Source organism: Lepisosteus oculatus, chromosome 4 (genome assembly GCF_040954835.1).
Source record: "Lepisosteus oculatus isolate fLepOcu1 chromosome 4, fLepOcu1.hap2, whole genome shotgun sequence".
NCBI lineage: Eukaryota > Metazoa > Chordata > Actinopteri > Semionotiformes > Lepisosteidae > Lepisosteus > Lepisosteus oculatus.
The window spans coordinates 8,193,197-8,210,397 of NC_090699.1; the positions used below are offsets into that span (position 1 = coordinate 8,193,197).

The 17,201-nt window shown below is 38.3% G+C and overlaps 1 protein-coding gene across 1 annotated transcript; it reads left to right on the plus strand.

The window, feature by feature from the left end:
* The first annotated feature begins 3,578 nt into the window (after window positions 1-3,578).
* LOC107075926 (CD48 antigen-like) lies at window positions 3,579-16,652 on the plus strand. Its single transcript, XM_069188502.1, has 6 exons — window positions 3,579-3,684; window positions 9,391-9,711; window positions 11,042-11,302; window positions 11,773-11,904; window positions 13,776-13,819; window positions 14,257-16,652. Exons 1-6 carry the CDS (start codon window positions 3,615-3,617, stop codon window positions 14,389-14,391), a joined length of 963 nt encoding a protein of 320 aa, XP_069044603.1. The 5' UTR covers window positions 3,579-3,614; the 3' UTR covers window positions 14,392-16,652.
* Window positions 16,653-17,201: the final 549 nt, after the last annotated feature.

Sequence of the window (17,201 nt, forward strand, 5' to 3'; positions counted from 1 at the left end):
CCCATCCAGCAATAAATATTGAGGTCACATGCATCACTTGAGCAGACCACACTTAGTGTATATCTCTGCTTGGCAAGTTTATGTGTTTTGTGTTGTTGCCTCATCAAAGTGTTTTATAGTTACGAGACAATGCAAGGCAGATTTTTTTACAGGCAGCAGATTGTACCACAGGATGCAGAAGAATGAAAAGGGAAGAATTAATCAGTTTTTCAGGGGTGACTGCTAGACCGTAGAATTTCGGTAAAGTCCGAGCGGGAGAGTTCTGAGAAGACGCAGGAGGTCTGGCCATCCTGGTGCTGCCTGGAAGCTGATTTGATCTCTTGAGGATAATCGGGCAACAGAGAAAAGAGAGGGAGAAACCACATGCTGAGGCAGGAGGGAGAAGTGCAAGGAAGGAATGAGCAAGACAAGCGAGACAGGCCTACAGCTGAGCACGAGTGAGGAAGTCTCTGAAGATTGCACAGCAGAGAAATTGCAAGAGGTAATAGAAGCCTGAGAACGTGTTAGGCAAGCGGTGAGGTTTCTCACATGATGCTGAGCAGATAGCAATACCAGGCATGCCTAAACAGAGCTCAATCCACAATGCGGTGAGAGACACGAGCTTCAGCTAGCAGATGACACACTCCAGAAGCATGTGCGAATCTCTGCCCTTTGCAGAAAACAAAAGCTGGGCCTTGTGATTAGCCGACGAAAAAAAGCTGTTTGTTTGGTTCTCGAAGAGTTAAACAGGTTTCGTGAAACACCGCGAAAAAGAAGAGGGCGGAGGCCTAGAAACACCTTGTGAAACTATGATGAGAGAAGGAGCTGGAGTATTAAGAATTACTTTTGACAAAGGTGTCCAGGCCTTGCAGTCCCTTTCCTCCAGTAATTCTAGACACAAATAAAAAGTAATAAATATTGTATGGTACAGTGGCAGAGTGGATGGCTCTGTTGCCTCACAGCGCTGGGGTCCTGGGTTCAATGCATGGTGTGTGTATGTTCTCCCTGTGTTGTTGTGTGTTTCCTACCAGAGTTTACTGGCATATTAATTGGCTTCTATCAAATTTGGTCCCGGTGTGTGTGTCTGTGCATCTGCCTTACAGTAGACTGGTGTCCCATCCTGGGTGTGTCCTGCCATGTGCCCATGGCTTGCTGGGACAGGCTCGGGCTCCTCCGCGACCCTGAGTTGGGAGACGTGGTTAGAAAATGGATGAATTTACTGTACGTGCATTTCTCACATTGTGGGCTGTTGAGAATGCTGAAAGCCAAAAAGAAGGAACTCAGTTCTTTCAATTAAGCGGTGTAATTAAGAAGTAGTAGGCTAGGCGCGTTAAACGCTGCACAAATATTGCAAGTACTCACATTGCACTAAACTACAGGCACAACTTTAGCCCATCCATTTATTATCAGAATGCTGCTCATTTCTGGTTAATGTGGTCAAGGCAGCGTTATTGCTTATTCATGAAAAAAACAGCTGATATGAGAGTGACCTAGAATACCTGCAGGTCTGGGACTCCCTGAGACTAGCATTAACCCTGGACCATGCTGTCCTATACACAGCAACTTCCAATGCAAAACTTCATTTTGTCTGGTTGAACAAAATGAAAATTTCTATATGGCCTATACCTTCTTCCAGACAAGAAGAATAACCAGAAAGAATAGGTCGTGATGTTGTCGTTGTAAAATGGCTGGACTCACATAACATTGTAGCGCAATAATTTATCATCAAAGTTTATATGTTGATTATTCATACCTAAAAGCACTATAACATTTTCTCCTTATTTTATTTTTTGAGTGGGACATCACGCTAATCATCTTTCTCGATCTGAAATCATATTAGTGCAGAGTATAACTAAAGCGCAAGAGGAAGCTTATCTCTAATCTTGCACATTTCCACTCGCCTACGTATGTATGTCGTCTCGCACCCAGGACTTCTCTTCCCACCCCTGGCTTCCCATCTACACCTTTGCAGCAGCTTCCTAGCTCAATCCTCACAAAGGTGAGGGTGGTGTGGACAGCCTGATCCTCAGATCTAGACTACTGTGCATTCAGCTAGGAGAGTCATGCCAAATACCCTCAACATATATCATATTCCTCCATCACATTCATTAGGTTCTACCCCACCTACTGAATAATAATTGAGCATGTTGTACAGTTAGTAGCAAAATGAATGATGCAGATGACAAAACGGAGCCCCTCAAACAGAAGAAACAGAAAAATTGCTTCTACCTAGAATGTGTGGGTGTTGAGATGATTAATGCAATAGCTTGTCTGGAAACTCTTAGTCTCTTTTGCAAGTGTGTGACATTTTACCAATCTTTTATTTTTGTATGCAAATCCTCTGGGTAATTTTCTGTTAACTACAGTGCTTGTGGTATAGAAACCCTTGTAAGGCAGAAAGCTATAGTAAAGGGTCAGGGGACTTTCACGGACTTTATTTGGCCTCAGGAGTAATTGAGGATTCTTCAGATCAGCCTGGAACCACAAGATGATCATTGCTGGTCACCTTCCAGTATATGTAGTCCACTCCACAACCCCTTTTTCCTCCAGCTCTTTGATTATTCCAATATTACTGCCATGTGGTGGATTCCTAATGTAGACAGGCTCATAAATATCCACAGTTATTAAATAGGAGCCTATTATCAAGATGGACTCTTCTATCAGCCAGTATAAACGTTGTGCCACACTAACACACATATTGGATTATTTTAGGGGTGACCTGTAAGGCGCATGTCTATGGTTTTTGACTGAACACACAGCCTGTTGAGTACAAGTAAAGACCCACTTCCCAGGGAATCTTCACAGCTGCTTTTCACCCACCAACAGTCAACACACAGATACCTGGTAAACAACAGCAATAAATGTTTTTTATTTCGAAATGACCACATTCCAATTAAAAAAGGTTCATCACTGAAGATGACTATGATTTTTCTAATGTGTGAGAGTCACGAAAGGCAGAAGTGGCTGAATTAATAATCCAACGAGTACAACAGCTGCAGGATACCTAACATACGTAGCACATTTACATATTAACATAGCGGTTCTTCTTCCTAAGGATTTTACCTGCAAGGCGGGGGTAACGATTTAACCTGCTTGTGCATCGTCCAGCTGGACAGCCGTATTTTTCTGACAAAGGACTGGTAGTGTCCCAAAACATACACAAAATTATTTAGCGCTTTAGACACAATCAGGAGTTATACTGTATAGTATTACAGAACTGACAAATAACCCTATCACCTTATTCACTTTTATTTTCTTTTATGTCTGCTATTAATTTCATATTACTGGATATAGACTCTTCTTTAGGTGTGTTAATAGTAATATAATAATATTAAGCACTCAACCATAGAAGGCTTAACATTATGCTGTCTCAATTTTTAGCATAGAATTAACCTTGATCCCATTACAGATACAGTATAGTATAGTTTCTGTATAGTTTGTTTTCTATTCATTTTAAATGAATTCATTAAGTCTGCTCGGTTCCAAATGTTCATCGGACCGTTTTAGAACAGTATTAAACAATATTAGTAGGCTGAGGCAGCTAGCTAACTTCCTTATCTTTTGTGTGGTTTCAGACACAGAGGTCTGACTTCTAAAAAGGAAGTACTGTAGCTGTCTTCTACTGCAGTGACAAGATGGAGATACCTGCATGTGTCTGCTTACGTTTCTTTTCATTTCTTTGGCTGTTGGTGGGTATGTTGGAAGGTACGGTACATCTCTTATTCCCTTACACTTTAAATAAATAATTTCTATTATTTGGAGTTTAGCACATATAGCTCTGTATTTTTGCAAGCAGATGCAGCTTGTATAAATAAAAAAGGAACCAGGGAACAAGAACGGTAAAGGCAGTGAAAATTTTAATATTTTGGGATTTCTGATAGGAATGTCTTTTTATTTCTTGTGTTTTTTGTTTCATTATTAGCACATGCTTACTTAAACCTGTATTGACAAATGTTCATCGAAGTTGGTGAAAAGTATGGGCAGCCAATAAGCAACAATTGCATTGGCCAGAAAAATTATACTGTATATACCCGCTTGCACTCTATAAATACTGTAATTTGAAAAATAATCTCTGCATGGCCCCAAACTACCTGTACAATAAAAAAAGGCTGTTTTACGGATGTTTTAAGATTTTGACAATCAGCTTTTGAGGAGAAGAAGCTTTTAAGAAGCAAGATTACCTAAAAAATTCAAAAATATGTTCACTACTTTAAGACATTACTTCAATTTACATAAAGGAATACAGTATTTATGTCACTGAAAAATATGAGAGATTATATATATACCTTTGACCAGTATTCAATATCTTAAGTAGACACCTGTTGAGTACACATTTAAATTTGATTTGAGCAAAATGCTTGATTATGAGACATACAGACATCTGACAAGTTTTTCATTCATGAACTAATATGTGCTAAATAAAGCGCAACTAAACATATAAAAGTATATTTTATCAGCATGTTAGCGTGGCAATGTCACAAATCTTCTTTTCTCTGTTCACGTTAGATGCATACACTTACATTTTAAAATAATCCAGTAATTAATGGGGTTGAAAGGGCGTTGCAATTATAACGCATTGTCAATTTTCCAAATGTGTGAGTCCATTAACTCAACTCACCAAACTGTGATGTTTTAAAATAGTTTTATGGTTGTTTTCTTATCATTTGATGTAAAGTTCCATTTTGACCAGGTCCTGGAAAATACTGGCTGCTTATTTTTGTATTTGATAGGAAGTTTGATAGTGGAGTTCTCAGATATTAAAGCCATCAATTTTATAGAAGTAAAAAAAAAATAAAATAAATATAACAGGTAATTTAGTAGTGAAATTCTGAACGGTTAAATTCTATACCAGTGGAATATAAAAGATGGATATTAAAGTATATTAGTGATATGTGTGTTCAGAGAAAAGGGATATTTTGCCATTAACTTCATCTGGTTAAGGGAATGACAGTGTCTGCTGAAGATCACAACTCTCCTCACTAATAATAATGTAATAATAGTTGATTACACTTATATAGTGCTTTTCTGGACACTCCACTCAAAGTGCTTTACAGGTAATGGGGATCCCCTCCACAACAACCAGTGTGCAGCATCCACCTGGATGATGCAACGGCAGCCATAGTGCACCAGAACGCTCACCACACACCAGCTGTCAGTGGGGAGGACAGCAGAATAATGAAGCCAATTTGTACATAGGGATTATTAAGAGGCCATGATTGTTAAGGGCCAATGGGAAATTTGACCAGGACGCCAGGGTTACACCCATACTTATTTCGAGAAATGCCCTGGGATTTTTAATGACCACAGAGAGTCAGGACCTCAGTTTTACGAAGGACAGCCCCTGTTTACAGTATAGTGTCCCAGTCACTATACTGGGGCATTAGGACCCACATGGACCGCAAGGTGAGCGCCTCCTGCTGGTCCCACTAACACCTCTTCCAGCAGCAACCATAGTTTTTCCCAGGAGGTCTCCCATCCAGGTACTGACCAGGCTCCCACCTGCTGAGCTCCAGTGGGTTGCTAGTTGTGAGTTGCAGAGTGATATGGCTAATAATGAGCCAGGGAGATAGCTACAACCATGGAGTATTTATATGCAGGGGACAGGAAGTGTAACATTAGAATTTCACCCTCTCTCAGAATTCTTTTGAATAAATACCATAAATCCCCAAAAGAATTCTGACAATTACAGGAGATAAAATGTGCTATGTTATCAAAAAATGTTAAGGAGCCTGCAGCGGTTCTTAATAATTTGTGGGTAGTATAGACATTATGTCACCTAAATATTACCTGGAATAAGAGTTTATCCTTAACCTCATCCTTATAGACTCCATTCACATTGGCAGCACAGTTAACAGACACTTGTGAAAGGCATGGTATTAAAGTCATATCAATGCGATTGAAGTAACTACTGTAACAAGCGACTAGAAATGTTGTTCTAATTAAAACAATTACTTTTGTGTTGTTGCTTATTGTTTTTTAAGCTGTCAAGTTGAACTACTAATGTAAGACTTCTAACATCATTTAAAATGAATATTTATTTTCATATATCATCTTTGTTTCATTTATAATGCTCAAATACATTAAACACCGCCAGTAACACTTCTGAAGTCAACAGTTACTCATGAGGTCAGATGTTTACCACAAGCATAGTTTCCAGTTATCAAGATGAAGGTTAGTGCAAAGCCTTGTGCTGTAATTTTGAAGTTGTACTTTGTGAGGTTTTCTGTACTGGAGCTAACAGTAGTGCCTACTTCCCAGATGCAGATCAGAAACGCTTTGCGACGGAATAGATTTGGCACAAAAATGTTTCTTGCAATCACTTAAAAACGAAAAGCTCAGCAAAGCACTGGGAATCAGGACATTTTATTTTTCAGACTAGGAAGAAGGGCATGAATTAAAGCTCAAGAACACAGCTGAGACCTGGAAGTTGTGTACCTGAGGGGTCCTGAGTGGTTCAGGAGGGATAAAAATAACAAGTCAATAACACACAGCTGCACCTAATCACGATCATTACAAATTCAGCTTTATATGTAAAACACGGACACCTCCCTTCACATTCATCTCAAGCAACTTTCCTTTGCCACTTCTACACTGTGAAGCTACCCTTTGGCTAACTTCTTCTGAATGGGGTTCAAACTACCCTGCACTGGCATCCTGTGGTTTTATACTTAACAGTCTGAGCAGAGTAATAATAATAATAATAATAATAATAATAATAATAATAATAATAATAATAAACTTTATTTTATATAGCGCCTTTAAAGGTGGCTTCTCAAAGCGCTTTACAGGATGACAATAACAATAAATAAGAAGACTACAACAATAAATAAGAAAATTTCACAAGACAGGACACAATTATAATTACAACAATACAACAATAACAATAGAGGAGACCGTGGAAGATGGTATGAAGAAGAGCAGAGGGGTGAAGAATGGAACCAGTTAAGTAAAGGCTTTTCTGAAAAGGAGGGTTTTGAGTCTGGATTTGAAGGAGTTTAGAGAAGGTGACTCTCTAATATCCTTGGGCAAGGAGTTCCAGAGCTTGGGGGCATAGCAGGAGAAGGCCCTGTCGCCCATACAATGTAGACGGGCTTGGGGGACAGTAAGGAGGGCAGAATTTGAAGAGCGGAGGTTGCGAGGTGGGGAGTAGGGCGATAAAAGTTCAGACAGGTATTGAGGTGCCAAGCCATGTAAAGCCTTGTAGGTGAGCATGAGGATTTTAAAGTCTACGCGGAATTTGACCGGAAGCCAGTGCAAGGACTCCAGGATAGGAGTAATGTGAACACTTAGAGACAGCCACATCAGTGTCGGGTTTGGTATGGATGTATATTTGAGTATCGTCAGCGTAAAAATGAAAGCTGAGGCCATGTGATCTTAAAAGCTGACCAAGTGGGAACATGTAAATGCTGAAGAGCAAGGGGCCCAGTATTGAGCCCTGAGGGACACCAGACTTGACAAGACCAATTTCAGACCTGTACCCATTGAGAGAGACAAAGTGACAGCGATCAGTGAGGTAAGACTTAAACCATTTGAGGGCAGTGTCAGAGACTCCAAACACAGTCTCGAGACGAGAAAGCAAGATGTTATGGTCAACAGTGTCAAAGGCAGCACTGAGATCAAGAAGGATGAGTATGGAAAGAGAACCAGAATCAGAAGCTATTAGGAGATCGTTGGTGACTTTGACTAGGGCGGTTTCTGTGCTGTAAAGTTGACGGAAGCCAGATTGGAGGGGTTCGAAAAGGTTGTTTGTCATGAGGTGGTTATGTAACTGAAGTGTGACAGCACGTTCTAGAATTTTAGAGAGAAAGGGTAAGTTGGAGATGGGGCGAAAGTTGTTAAGATTGTCGAGAGCCATGTTAGGCTTCTTTGGCACTGGGGTAATAGCAGCAGTTTTGAGGACCGTTGGTACAATGCCGGTGCTCAAGGATTCATGTATTATATTGAGGACAATGGGACAGAGAGAAGAGAAACAGGACTGGAATAAAGTGGTGGGAATGGGATCTAAAATAGATGTGGTGGGTTTCATGACCCAGAGTACATGACCCCAGAGTACATTTAAAGAATAAGGGATGAACAGTAGAGTGTTTGGGATTTGAAGCCACGTCCTTTCACTCAATCCCAAGTCTTGAGCCAGTTCTTTTACCAATCCTTGCATTATAATGGTGTACCTTTGTACTCTGAAATCCACTTTACAAACATGATTGCAAAGATTTTCCTTTTAAATCACTAAGACCTGCTCATGTCAATAGGTTTTAAAAAAAAAGATTGTTTTTTTAAGATTTTTTATATAAGAATTGAGCTATTCATAGTTTTTATTGATCAAATGTTTTGAATGTATTAATTTCTAAAACACTTTACTTGGTCTTGTAAAGGCTATTTTATGTGTTGTATAAATTACTGCAGTAAAAATAGCAATACTGATTCTTCTCCTGTATTAAAATTCAAAATATCTTAAACCCCACAATCTATTCTATGTGTACACCTGTTCCAGCATTTGAGAAAAAGTTACTCTTACCTAGTGCTGTGCTGTGGGTTAGCATGCTTTAATGATTTACAAATACCACTGAAATATCAATTAAGCAATTTCAACAATATGTATCACAAACAAAGCAGTATGTATCTTTTAGAAAAATATCATTGGTCACATGAAGACATGAAAGACTTGTAAGGACTGCTGATATTTTTAAAAACAGTGTGTGTTTAATCTGTAATGTTCATACTGTATATGCATTGTTCATTTCTGTATATGTATGAGTCTTAATATAACAATTAGGATACAGTATTTGCATTGGAGATGTAATATTCCATATTCCTTTTATGTGTTCTAGCTGTACAAGTAACTACAGTACAAATAGCAATATTGGTGCTTGTCTTATGCTGCTATTTCATATTTCTTCAACTATGCCAAATGAATAACGTGAAGTGTGTGTTTTGGGACCCATGTCTTGTATCATGTGCCTGTGTGTGTTAAATATTCAAAAACACAACTGACAAATCAATCAATCAGTCAATCAATCAATCAGTTATGGATTTTTAAAAATATGCATCACACAGGAAAGAGACACCTTTAAAAATGTTCTTGACCACATGAAGACATGAAGGACATTTATAGTATACTTTAAGGACTGCTGCCATTTTTAACATAGATTGTGTGCTCATCCTGTAATGTTCATGTATACTGTACATTGTTACTCTTGATCTATATATATACACTATATACAGACGGTTAAGTTAGAATTGTTAATTTATTAGAATTGTGTTTTATTTCATTTCCAGATATTGAATCTGAACAACCAAAAGACTGTGTACAATATGTAAAATTAATCTGCTCCTCTCTTTATATGTACTGTATATACTATGCATAGAAGTTTAAGACTGGGGATATTCCATGGTGTCTCTTTCCATTTCCAGGTACTGAATCTGAACAAGTAATCGACCGCTATGGTTCAAAAGGAAAGTCTTTCCTTCTGGATGTGGGAGGAGTGAAGCCGGCAGAATTCCGAAAATTTTACTGGAAGTTGAATAATACCCAAACTATAGTGGAATACACATCAAAGAATAATGAATTCGAAATTTTCCCTCGATATAAGGAGAAAGTTATGTTTTATGAGAAAAATTTCTCTCTTAAAATTCTTAAACTGGAGGAGTCAAATAGAGGAATTTACACAGCGATAACACAGGACATACATGGAAAAGATAAGAACATTGTGATTTACAGATTAATCCCCCAAGGTACTGTATGTGTTTTAAAATTTTAAGTGCTACTACTAAGCAGTTTCTGTGTGCATATGTTTTTGTTTTTACTTATAAGTGGACAATATGAAGTCTAGACTGAAAAAATGTATACAAATATTACAAGTCAGTTTTTCCATCAATCCTCGAATAGTATCTGAAATATATGTTTACTTTTATGTTCCTGAAGATACTCCAAGAACTGCCCTCAATCCATGTGGTAATCATTTTGCAATCCACTAAAACCTTGTGCTTCAAATGTCAGATCTTCAAAAGCTGGGAACAAAGGGCATTCATCAATATTGTTAATTTCTGATATTGTTTCTACATGTTTGCAGGAAATGTGCTTCTAATGGGGGTACCTAATGTCATGCCAGAACTATTCACAATCATCATTTCCTCAATCAACACTGATAACTTTCCAATTAAGCAAAATCCTTTCAAGTGCAGCTTTTTTGCATAGTTGAGAATTTTCTTTCTCAGGTCCTGATGATTGTATGTGGCGACTGTAAATCCACATTCTATGAAATACAGAGTTGACTTGGTGAGGTGATTTACAGGTTTTTTTTTAAGTAAGGCGAGCTGTGGTTTTGTACCTACAGTAGTAAACAGCCAGGGTAATGCAAAGCTCTCCTCGGTCTAAGGCACTGATACTGTATATGAACACAGATTTATCATTTAACAGCTTCTGCTGCTGTCTGTCCAGAGAAGAACATCTCATAAATACTACTGGTGCAACGTGGGGCTGGAATGAGGCAAGGATACAGTAATGTAGATTTACTGTAATCTGGGTGATATCAGTTTTTACTTTGATACTGAATTCGAAATGAAGAGGCAAAGACTCTTGTACACCCTCCAGATATCTCTTCACATGAAGCAAGGCAGAAGTGTCTTCATGTCTGTTGCTTTCAGTGACACAGCTCTGACTACATTTCAGCATTGGAGAGGGTGGACTACAGCTCTGTTTTCCACTAACTTGGGTTAAGATTTTTCATTATAATAATATAATCTGATAGGATCTGGAGTTTATATCAGGTACTGGTAGGGAATTGTACGCCTTTACAAATGTCTGTGAGCCTGTGTTAGTGTGAGACACCATTGCAAGCAGCTGTTCTGTTAAATGGATACTAATACAGTCTGAGTCTTGCAGTGTGTGAGACTGCATGTGACTCAAGTGGAACTGTTGGAAGACTCTGTTCGCACACCTTGTTCCATCTGTGCTGATACAAGGATAATAGTATTGATCAGCAAATGGTCTCCACTCAGTGAAAACAATACTATCAAGACTATCCGAATGAACTAATATATTTGATCAATTGTTGCATTGTAGATTCTGTGATTAAACCAGAGTTAAAGGTGAAGTCAGCTTCAGTCAGTGAAGAGCGCTGCAACATCTCTGCTACTTGCACTGTCGGTCAAGACAATTCTGTTTCCTACCGCTGCCAGCAGACACAATGCACTGAAGTTGGAAGAGACTACACAGAGTCGGATGACCTGGAGATCGTTGTCACTGTAAAGAACAGCAGTATTGTGTGCAATGCCAGCAACCGAGTCAGCAATGATTCTCATTCGTTGGCTTTAAAAGATGTCTGTAAGTATGGCAAAAACCATCATTCACTTTGAGCCTATGAATGTAGTTTTGCAAAGAAGATCATCTTATTTAATACTTAAATAAGGAGGGTTACAGAAAGCATTTCAATAAATTAACAGTTTATTTGTCCCTCATCTTTACACAATGATTAAATGATTTAAGAGCAATCCAAGTGAATATTTATCATTGGGATCAATGTTTATCTTCTACTCAGCAAAAAAAAAAATCCGGAGTAGTTTTGTTTTCATTTTTGTCCCACTAATCTTTTAATCCCGATGGAAGTCATGACAATAGGATTTGAGTAAAGGGCTTTACTGTAGCTGATTGATTGCAAAAATAAGGTGCATTTTAACCTTTGCACACCTACTGTTTAAACAGCCAAGTGCTCTTTCAGTGCTATTGTACTGTACCTGTAAGGCATACGTGTACTTGTTTCCTTTATTGATGGGAAAATACATCTGTCATTTCAGGTAGAAACAGCGAGCCCCACAACGCAGCAGGGATCATTGGTGTGACAGCTGGGACCATCTTGACCATCTTAATCATCTCCATTCTGAGCATCTATGTATGTGTTAAAAAAAATCGTAGAGCTACTAATCAAGGTACTCTCTATTCTGCCAAGCTACTGGACCTGTAATTTAAACGATGAATGTACAAAATGTGTAACACTTAATTTTCGCCCGATACTGTTCATGGGTGGAATGTCTCCCTTGTGTGACATTAAACTGAAAACACAGAGCTCATGTTTAACAAGCTAAGAGAATACCATAAAACTTGAATAATCTTCTGTGTTCCCCTCCCCCAGGATAATTCTGGGACAAACGTGTTCAACACAATTTCACGAAGACTGTATTTTTTGAACCTGGAATATTTTTCTGACAAACGTGTTAACAATCTAAGGTTCAATTAGATGGCATCTCAAGACGAAATCTCTTCCTCTTAAATTTCTGTGTGGTATTAACAACGTCTAAGTGTTCCTCTGCAGCCAGCAAACTGACACCACTCTCCAGGATACATGTCTATTTACATAAATATTTCTGTAAATAAACATGGAATTCAAGGTTGCATGGACCTTGCAACAATGGAATTTAAGACACAGATTGGTCCAATTAGTTCTTACAAACAGACAGATTACACCACAGGGTGTGCATACTGTAAATCCATATGTATACTGTACATACATACAGTATGTTCTCCTTATGTATGAAGTCTTGATATCTAAATACTTACTGTAACACATTTCATTGTTCCAATGTCCATGTTCCTAATTTGTTATCCCTCCATTTTCTTCTATCAGTCCTAGAGTCCATCAGGCTGCTGAAAATCACGAGGCTTGGTCATTCATTACAGCTTTCCTGATGTCTATCTGTACCACAAACCCATTAACTTTCACTGTTGATCTTCAAGCACGGTCATTTCACGCAGTCTCTTAGGAATTTAAAACACATAACCTATTTTTCCCTTGGACATTTCGACATCATTCTTAATGTAATATGGTAAAAGAGGCATGGGTTTTCAAAAGTCTTGCAGCTTTGTCAAATCGTCAAAATATTATTTGCTCTATATACATGTAGTAGGATATAGGAAGAGTAAATCTCCTTAGAAAGAAGTGAAACAAGCCTGTCATATGATTTTGTTTTTCACTTTGATTCAGGGTTTAACACCCCAGCATGAACAAAGGGTACAATTGCACAGTTTGTCCACATCTCAATTTGGAGACCAGATTAACGTGTCCTGTCATTCCTACAGTGCAGAGCAGTATTCTGATTGGGTAATTGGTCAGAACCTTCTACTGAGAAGACTCTCACCTGCTGGTGTACCACAGCAACATCACAGAGCAAAAACATCTTGATTTCACCCAAAGAAGGCTAAACAGCAGAATCGTTGTGTTTGTTTTCTTCTCTTTGCGGCATGAAATATATCTTTACTTGATTTAACCCTTACAACTAGTATTACATAATACATACACTCACTATCACCGCTGAATGAAGACCTACCCAGAGACCTTAAATGTCTTTGGCTATGTTCTTGCAATTTGCTTTATATGTACTATACTATACTGTATATATATTGCCATGGCTGAGTTTCAGTTCATGACTATTTTATAGTATTTGCATTACAAAAAATATGAATTGTTTTGTAACCAATAATTTGCGTTGCACCCGTACCAAACGGAATAGTACTCTGCAATATTATCTCATCTCATTTCCTATTTTAATTTGTTTCATCTTGTCGGTTTCCATAAACATCTGAGATACTAGACGCAATGAATGAACTGAAACGTTTTCAAGGTTTTATATATACAGTATATATATAAAACATACGCATCAGATGTGTATGTTTATAATATACATGCCTGATTCCTTGATATTTTACTGCGCGTCTGCACTTTGAGAAAGACTTTGTGATTGTTTCTTTGCAGTTTTGGTTTTCCTTTGTTTCTAAACTTTCTTATTTTTCCTGCACTGCACAGATGGAAATCTAGAGCCCCTCAACACAACATATGCTTCAGTACAGGTATTCGTCTCACTCCTCTTCTTATATCTGATAGTAGCAGCAGGAATGATACATAATTTGTGAGAGAAACCTACGTTTTCCAAACTAAAAATGACCGTAATGAAAATATCTCACTAAACAACCCTCTCACACAACATTGAAAAATGATGACGTCTCAAAACTGTTGCGTTTAGTATTCTTGATCATTTTGTTGAAAAATCAAATGTATAAAATATATTATTGCTTTATTATTTTGTAAATTTAATGACTTTATTTGAATGCCATTATTACATTTTATCATAATATATCACAACGAAATTTTATGCATTGCATGGCATATATACTGTATGATATATCATGTCAAAATAGCATTATCATTAGAAATGATTTAAATTTTCCAATGTAGAGAACCTTGCGTGTGATTATAATTCTGGATCTTTGTTTTCCTTTCTGAGAAGGAGACCTCTGCTCCCCCTCCTGTCGAGACTCTGTATGCAGCTGTGGGACCAAGAGAATGTCAAAGTAAACCAGTGAAACATCCTGAGGAGACGACCATATATTGTACTGTACAGGGGGCTCACATTAACTCTTAGTGTTCAGCTGAGGACTGGGTGATCTGTGAAAAACTGAATCTTGATACTCAGGCTTGGGGAACATACAGACCTTTCACCTGATCCAGTTTCACTTTGACCTTCTTTTGGAAATCCTGTGAATGTCCTGAGGATTGAACATCATGGTTCAAGATTTGGTTCCTCGCCTGAGAAGACCAGCAAGCCAGAGCTGGAACCAGCATTCGAAAACAGTCGCTGAAATGAGACAAAGGTCTGCGTTGTTGTTCTGAGGGCACGAGGATGTTTCAGCCACGTGACGTTTTAAGTGGATTCTCATATCGTGATCATCACTGGAGGAACACGTTACTTTCAATGGTGGAGACCAGTGATTGACTCTGAGTTCTAAACATTACCTGGAGGTTCACAGAATGATCTACTGCCTCGTAGAATCCATGGTACTACATCCAAAAAGACAAAATAGACAAAAACACCTAGTTGGCTGACATTCTAAATTCGAGTAAATTTCCTGCACTCAGACGACACTTTACAATGTCTCCTTGTGTGTCTGCAATACGACACTAGAGGCACAGTTAGACTATATTGGAATGTGGAGCAATTCTCATTGGTTTGCTCCTGTTAGGTGTGAACAAACTGAAAGTGTATTTTAGAGCATAATGTCTGAGTAGAGGCCAGCAGAGGAATTTGAAGTGCCCTAAGAATATGCAGTCCTTTCTATTACGATTTTCTAGCTGTGGTGTATTTTCCCAACCCAGATATTATAGGTTTCTTTAGTGGAATTTCATTCCAAACACCATTATTAACCATTCCCTAAAATAAGACAAAAACCCATTTATTTACTGTTAATTGGAATACAGTTTGAAATGGGCAACATCCCATGAAGTTCATCCCATGTGGAACACCTGTTGTCAAGGGCACGGTCTCCAACCCAAGTCTGTAGGAGTCTTAATCAAGGAGGTGTTCCATTTCACTACTGAAGCACAGATTTCTAAAGCTTTAAGACAATTTCACCGTGACCAATTAAGTGAATTGATATAGAAAACAACTTGCAGTTCATTTAAGCCCCCAGATATAGGGAGATCTATAAAACGAAGACAACTGGGGGTTGGAAATTCCCCGATCTGAGAGGGATCTTTAAGATGAATTGGACGGGGGCTCTCAAAGACCTGGGTTAGTGAGCCGTACTCTAGGGTATGAATGTAGTCTATGTATTCCCACCCTATGATGTCCACATTGCTACCACTAATACAGTCACTCCCTGGCCTATCTGACTAGGGTATTAAACCTCAAACCCAACTGGCAAATATTTGTCTAGATTGCAATCATTTTGTTTGGTTATTTTATTTCTTTCTTAGAATGACTTTATATGTTAATGTGAGGCTGGATTGAATTCAGCATTAAGGTGCCTTTTGTGCTATCAGCACTCACCATTCTGTACTGGTGTGTTTGCGAGCCCCAGCTGTTATATGCTGCAGTTTTCAGCGTTCCAGCTGCCTTGCCTAGGAGGACAGGCCAGTGTCGCTCAGACCAAACAAGTGTAACCTGATACTACAAAAAAGTGGAAAAGTATACAGACCTGTTAACCTCTCTTTGAGTACTGTAAATGTTGCGAATGAATCGACTGCCTTGACTTCAATCCCCTTACAATGAAAATTAATTTGTATTTTGTACAGTACCTGTGCTGACCTCTATTCATGAGTTAGCTTTCCACAGCTTCTACAGTTAACATGTTTTAAAATGTTGAGGGAAAGAATATTTATTTGTTGTTTAGTTTCAACAGAAAATGAGTTTCTAGCTGAGCCAATTGTAACTAGATCATATGTATTAAAGACCGACTGTACACAGACTCTGAGGGGTGTATGGGAGGGGGGATGGAATTCATTGCAAAAAGCCAAATATTCCAAAATAATTAATATTTGGCAAAAAAATATGGCACATTTTTAAAGATTTGTATATCTAGTTTATAAAACATTGTGGGATGGAAAATAATAGGCTTATGCTGCTAGAAAGTAATAAAGCAAAGCTGCCTGCTCACCAAGACCATATAAGGATATGTTCTTCATTTTCTGTTTGTTTGAGTACTGAGCTGTGAACTTGCTTTTGTATTTATTGATGTATTTTTAGGTATTGTGAAAAACAAATCAAAACAATTTATTCATAGGACCTCATGCACATTGATCACATGATCTGGTTGTTTCTTGCTCTCAAAGCACCAGTACAAATGCGAACAACAGGTTATTGTTTTCCTTTCACAGTTTTCTTAATAAAGAGACCTTTTCCAAAGATTCATGTTGCCCTCTGTCCATTATGAACAGATCCCATCTGTGATTCTGATGTTCAACGTTTAAAGCAGACGTAGAGCAGGAAGATATACAGTACACAGAAGTTAAGGTAATATTGACTACTACTAAATATCCAGTGGCTTCAATAATGCTGGATTGTTCAATGAAGCCCTCTGTCAGTCTTCAGTGGTACTTAAGCTATCTGCTATAGCCAGTCTATAAAAATAAAGTAAAAAATATAAAGTCACGTTATAAAAATAATAAAACTCCTTTCCAAATCCTAGGACTGTTAGGAATTAGTAGTGAGGACCCTATGCAGAAAACCCGGGCAAACTCCAAAAGGCGTAGTCGATAGAACAATCCGAGGTCCGAAAGCCGTAGGTAAACTAGCCGGTGCAAAAGTACAAAAACCAGAGGCAGAGCTGTAAACCGTGAGGGAGCCGAGAGTCAAAAGAAGAACTAGAGCAAAAGTACCAAAACCGAAACCAGGAGATGTAGTCGGAGAACAAACCAGGGTCAGGAAGCCAAAAACCCAGTAGTAAATATCATTGA

Coding starts and splice junctions, on each gene's coding strand:
- LOC107075926 (XM_069188502.1), top strand. CDS start 3,615: ATGGAGATACCTGCATGTGTCTGCTTACGTTTCTTTTCATTTCTTTGG. Junction 11,303..11,772: donor GTTGGCTTTAAAAGATGTCT/GTAAGTATGGCA, acceptor CTGTCATTTCAG/GTAGAAACAGCGAGCCCCAC. Junction 13,820..14,256: donor CAACATATGCTTCAGTACAG/GTATTCGTCTCA, acceptor CTTTCTGAGAAG/GAGACCTCTGCTCCCCCTCC.